This window comes from Aedes aegypti, chromosome 3 (assembly GCF_002204515.2).
Source record: "Aedes aegypti strain LVP_AGWG chromosome 3, AaegL5.0 Primary Assembly, whole genome shotgun sequence".
NCBI classification, from domain to species: domain Eukaryota; kingdom Metazoa; phylum Arthropoda; class Insecta; order Diptera; family Culicidae; genus Aedes; species Aedes aegypti.
This window is the reverse complement of record NC_035109.1, coordinates 375520676-375526823: the sequence shown is the minus strand read 5'-3', so window position 1 is coordinate 375526823 and position 6148 is coordinate 375520676. Positions and strand designations below refer to the sequence as shown.

The 6148-nt window shown below is 46.6% G+C and overlaps 1 protein-coding gene across 1 annotated transcript; it reads right to left on the bottom strand.

The window, feature by feature from the left end:
- Positions 1–369: 369 nt before the first annotated feature.
- LOC110678272 lies at positions 370–2019 on the bottom strand. The gene has a single exon (XM_021850895.1). It carries the CDS (start codon positions 2017–2019, stop codon positions 370–372), a length of 1650 nt encoding a protein of 549 aa, XP_021706587.1.
- Between the last annotated feature and the right edge of the window lie 4129 nt (positions 2020–6148).

Sequence of the window (6148 nt, the reverse complement as noted above, 5' to 3'; positions counted from 1 at the left end):
CTGTTCGCTGACAGTAACGATAATAATTTACCGGACGATAATCCGCTATCTACTAATCCTGACACAATTCCTACTCTGAAATACGCGCTTTAATCTACAACTGTCTGTATATGTATTAGGTATATATGTTATAAATATCACATTTCAGTTATTCCAACATAGTCCCTGTGTGTGGACTCGGAGGTGCCCCGCGTCCTCCGATCTGTGACCAATCAATCAGCTTAAAATAAGATTACTCGGCCGCCGATCATTACATGATCGACTTCAGGCCGGAACTCCAAAGCAAAACGAAGAAGGACATCACAGGACTAATCGTATATACTTTTGTGTTCATCTGCGTCTAAATGATGAAAATGGCGATTACTTGGCTTACCCAACGACGACCTGCGGCTGTTGTGGTGGTGGCGGAGGTGCTGCTGGAAGCGCGTGATGATCCTCCTGGGCGAGCCATTTCTCCACGTACTTCCGGTTGATGTTGTACTTGGAGGCGACGGCACGGAAATCACCTCGGCAGCTTGCATCGTGGTAGTAGCTGTCGATGGCCTGCTGTCGAAGTTCCAGGTTGTAACTGTAGCCGTCGGTGTCTCCGTCATTGCTGTAGACGGACGAGATTGAGGTAGAACTGTCGTAACCGGATACGGGAGAAGCTTGCGGTTGAGCCCAGTGAGTGCTACCGACGGTGCTTGGCGGGGACGGAGACAAGGTGGTGCTGAAAGGGGTCCGCGGGATCGGTGTCAGCGGTTGATGCATGTATGGAGGACTTGGCGGGTATCCTCCGTTGAATTCGCTTAGGCTTTCGTAATATCGCTGCTGGGCATGAAAGTTCCAAATGATGGGATAATCGGGCCTCCCCGTCGGATCTGGGGAGCCGATGTTGGAGTCCTTATCGTCGTCTTTTTCGTCCAGCAGGTAGGGTTTGAAGAGCTTGATGGATTTTGGAGGACTTGCGTCGTCATCGCTCGGGGAGGAAGTTTTGCGCTTTCGGCAGGAGAGATCGACCGCTTCGCAGTCTTCCGTCGGGAGATCGCGGGAAGGCTCTTCGGTTTTGATTTCCACATGGGCCGGCGTAGTGGACCGTGGCCGTGAAGAGTAGACCGAGGAGATGGTCGAGCAGGGGGAGAGAGCTTGCTCCAGCTTGGCACGATAGTGCTGTGGCAGCGAAAGGTCAATCGGACAGTCGATTGCGTACTTGGCGTAGGGGAGATGATACGGATGATAGTACGGATCGAGCAGATTGATCCTGTCGAAGGGGTGAGTCGGCGTCGGGGTGACTGGAAAATCACCGGACACGGGTGAATAGTTGGGCCGCTGCACTTGGCTCACCGCCATGGCGACCGCCTCCGAGTCTCCGCGGCTGTGCGGTTTAAGTACCGATAGACTTGCTGACGACGACGAACTTTCGTGGTGTGGATGCGAGAATGGCGCTACCAAAGTGTGAGTGGGAACTGGCGATATTATACAAGCGCTGTTCTCTTTGCCGTTGCCGAGGATGTTGTTGTTGTTATTACTGGCGTTTTGAGCGACGCGGTGTCTAGCTGAATCCAGAGGCACTTTTAGTTCGATGGAATTCAGATTCTGGTGGTGAATGTGTCGGTGTGGATGGAGATGGTGCGGATGCAGTGGAAACTGTGGCTGTGGAGCAGCCTGAGGCTGATGATTGCCCATTAGATTGATTTTCATCGCAGCGCCAGCTCCGCTTGAACTGCTGTTGGCTGCCGCCGAGCGGAGGTTGTTCTCCACCTGCAACCATTTCTGAATTTGCCTCCTGTGGATGCCATACTTGCGGGCTGTGGCTCTCTGGTTACCCTTGCAGTCACTGTCGTTCCGATACGAGTCCAGCACTTGCAGCTTGAACTGTGGTGTGAAAATCCTTCGGGAACCCATCTTTCCTGCGGTTCCTCCCGAGCTGTTGTTCTGACTGTTACCTCCGCCGGGACGTTGCTGTTGTTCAATCCTTGGCTTTCCGCCGCTCCCGCAACTAATTTCACTTTTTATCATCGAATGTAGTCCGTGCGCCATTATTGAATTATTTTCGTAATTTCTACACATTCAATCCGCTCACACACTCAGCGCTCTGTACTGTCACTTTTTTCGAGTTTCACTTCACTTTAAGCGTTGTGGACTAAACTCCTCAGTGTGTCCACCGCCGCTGCAGTCCTCTCGAGTCAAAACTGATAAAAATGTTACGAACTGCGAGTTCACTTTGAGTGCCACCGTCTGATACAGGTTTACACTTGATTATTCACTTCGAAGCACATCCAAATAAAATAACGTAGCAAAATCAATTCCTCTTCCTCTGGGTCACCGAAAAACGAAACAACTCTGCCCGAAACCGTGATACTGGCCGCTGCACATTAATGTTTTCCATTTAAACTCATTTTGGCTTTTGTGTCTTGCTGTCTGCTAGTTTTTTAAGCACAACACTGACTGGCACTGTAGTTCTGAACTGAAACAAACCCAGCGCGCGAGAGAGGATGAATGATATGACTAAACGTTAGCAGCATACACAGTCGAGTGGTGTGGTATTATTTTTTCACAAATATCTCTGCCTCTTTGGACTCGGCCAGAGCCAGTTCCGAAGGCTCGCACACATACGCACGGTTCGGCCGAGTCGCTATACGGGTCCCGTGTACGTATACCGATTCGAACGTCGGCGCTGACCCGACCAATACAGGGAAGCACATCGAGCGCTGCAAGTATGGCCAGCAAGTGTGCGATGACTCGCCGTCTCCGCTGCCGATTCGAACCCAGTCACATGATGAAGTGTGTGTGCGCCGGGTGGGCAGGTTGCCAGGGGTGGCAGCAGGACAGGTTGCGAGAGCATTCTTGCAAGCGAGACAGCCTCTATCATCTATCCCTTTCGCTTCGCTGCGGCTTAATCGTGACACTTGGCTCGATCGCCTCTCGACAGCCGACGTCTGTCGATTCTCGCTTCACAACGCCTACAGGTCTAACATCCGTTTTCAAACGAGTTTAGAAGCAACGTTGCCAAACTGCTCGTTGCACATAGCAGGCCATGTATTTACACCCATCTCTCGCCCAAATCCCGATCTTCCCGCAACTTGAAAAAACCCTTCTCTCCCCTTTCGAACCTACCCTTGTCCCTTAGTACCAACTGGGCGATGATTTATTTTTAATTATGTAGTTCAGAAAAACACGTCGCACTCTCTAAAAATATTTGTCCGCGACTAACCACCACAAGCATGTCCGAGCCGCGGATCGGCACCAACACCAACGCATCCGCCTTGCACAGAATTCCACCGAAGAACGTCGGCCCGCCGCCGAAGCACAGAGACAGACACACAGACGCTTGCTCGGGCGGGCGCGAATGACTCGAATCGCAGCAAGCGCTGCTAGCCAGCCTAGCCGCCCCGTCGCCGACGAAAAGCCGCGAATCGTGAGCACACAACGGCAACGTCGCGCAAAGTATATAATACCGACCAGACAAATTGTCGCCACGACTTGGGTTCGTACCAGACAAAGCGTCGCTGGAGAGTATATAGCGAGGAAAAAATTGAATGTATACTGATTCGAAATGACGAAATGGTACCCACAGAGTGTGTTGGTTGATGTTGTTCCGTCCCTGATTGCCTCTTCTTCCTGCACCTTCTGCTGCCGTTGTCGCGCTTGTTCAACTCGTGCGGCCTTATCTCCGCCAACACATCAGCACCTCCTAAAGTGCACCGCGCAGCATTCCGCCGAACTTCGCCTCTGGACAATTAGATGCATCACCCGCGTCCTATGTACTTGTATGACCAAAACCCACTTCCCGTCCGGTCCCATCGGGGATGATCACCATCGTGTTGGATGGATTTTTTCGGTCGCTGCTAAATCCCAACCCTGGATGAAACCCCCTCAACGCAAGTGATAATTGTTTCAACCAACTCCGAGCGCGTATCTACGGTGTGTATAAGACAAAGGTTTACTACAAAAATGGTTGGTGCTAAATGAATTTGATCTGCAGAAATACCAGAAAATTATGAACATTTGTATGAAAAGACAAACTTAAAACTTGGAAATCTATTTTTTCAGTGCCTGCTTTTTACATGAAACAGTTATGCTTTGATGCTCCTGAGTTTCAAACTAAGGTACTTCAAGGAATAAAAATTTAATATTAGAAAAATGTTCTGGATTTAACTTTGATTATTGGAGGGCAAGAAAATGAAAACCAAAAAACTTTAATTCTGAAAAGTGATGACTATTTTTGTATTAATTTTTTTGTACCAGACACGCCGGGACATCGCATCACCAGTCAGTGACGAAGTGCGGCTCCCATTGCAAAAAAAATATTTATGCCGCGCACCGATGACAACAGCTCCGCGACATGAAAGAGGCCGCTTGAGCGGCTTCGAAAAACAAAAAATAAATGAACATAAAACCGCGAGAAAACAAAAACTAAGTAGCCTGAACCGCGCGTTGCGCGATATTGACAGGTTTTCGAAGGGGCAACGTCGCTCGGTGCGTTGACGCGATTTCGAAAAATCAAAAACCTAAGACGCAATTCGTCCGTCCGTAGCGTCGTCGGGTTTTCTTCGGCTTGCCTCACTTCATCTCAACCGGTCGTTGATGGGGTGATCCAATCAAAATTGCTTATCAATAAGTGGGGCTGATCGACGGGCTTGAACGGGTAATGTGAATGGGAACTTCGCCAGTTGATGGAATAAGGGAATGATTTAGGTTCATGAAAGTTCCGGGAAATACCAACCTTAATTGTGAAACAGCGTTTATGCCACATTTGTACCGTGATGCATCAATACCCGGACACTTAAGACGAAACAAATGTTTAAAGTCCATTTCGAATGGGTTTTCTTCGGAATTGTTCAAAGTCTTTTTTCATAACGAACAATTACATGTTTAATCTTCTTAAAAATTAAAAATTTTCCGATGAAAATTTAGATTTTACTTTGAAAATAGTCGAATAAATAAACATTTATTGTCTTTAAATCCGGACACCTGCACAAAGCATGTCGATAAATCCGGACACTTTTGAATCAAAACCCGGACAGCTATGTTTTAACATGGAATTATCAAATCTAACAGTGTAAAACTATCCCAATGCACTCAAATTATCATGCTTTCAATAGATTTGTGAAAAGCATATGTTTTGGGATTGTTTAAACATGAAAAGTAAAATAAAAATGTGATTCGTTACCTAAACTGAACTCTCTGCGCTTTGATCTGCAGTCACCACTAATTATCTCATCTATTCTTCATTAAACGATGCACCACATTGAACTTTGATTAGATGGTTTTGTTCAATGATATTGTGCATCCCGATAAAATTCAGAAAAAGAACTTCGCTCATTTTCCTCTTCTTTATCAACGAACTTAAGGTAACACACGATAGACTCATCGTGGCATCCATGAACAATCTATGTTCAAACTATCGTTGAAAAGAAAATATTTCTGATGTATATCATATCGATCATTCGGTGATCTATCCGGATCATATGCTTGCTAACAACAGGCATGTTGATACACTTTCAGTTCATCTATGTCCGGTAGAACCGATATTACATCCCCAAAACATCATCATTTATGGATAGCAAACAGTTGCACCTTAAGCACCGCCAACACATTTTCAATCGGAAGGATTTTGGCGCGCTCGAACTGACAAATCCTCCGTTGTGGTGAAACTTCTTCCGTCGACGTGATGTTGGACAGTTTTCTAAAACAGTCGAGATAAAAGCCGAGCCGGCAGAGCAATGACAGTTAGTTCGTTCAAAACTTCGCTTCGGAAGTCCAACCGGCGAACTCCAGATTGGTGCTGCGAAGTCAATACAATGATTCTCAAGTCTGCGGTAGAACTTTGACAGCTGCGGTAGAACTTGGTGGCTACCGCAGAACGGAAAGTTTTCAAAAAAAAAACGCAATATTCGAACAATTAATTGGAAAGTTAAATTCCTGATCATTTTTCCAAGTATTACTCATGCAGTTTTACCAACGATTTCTCCAAAAAATCCCGCGTAATTTTCAAAAGTTTATTAAAATTTTCACACCAGTTTGCACTACAACATTATTTACAATACTTCCTCCAATCATTCCTATACAAATTTATGTGAAGATTCTGTCCAGTGTTTTTCGAGGAATTTATTAAGAGAAAACCCTGTGAAATACTATCCCGAGATTCAATCGTAAGTGATCATCA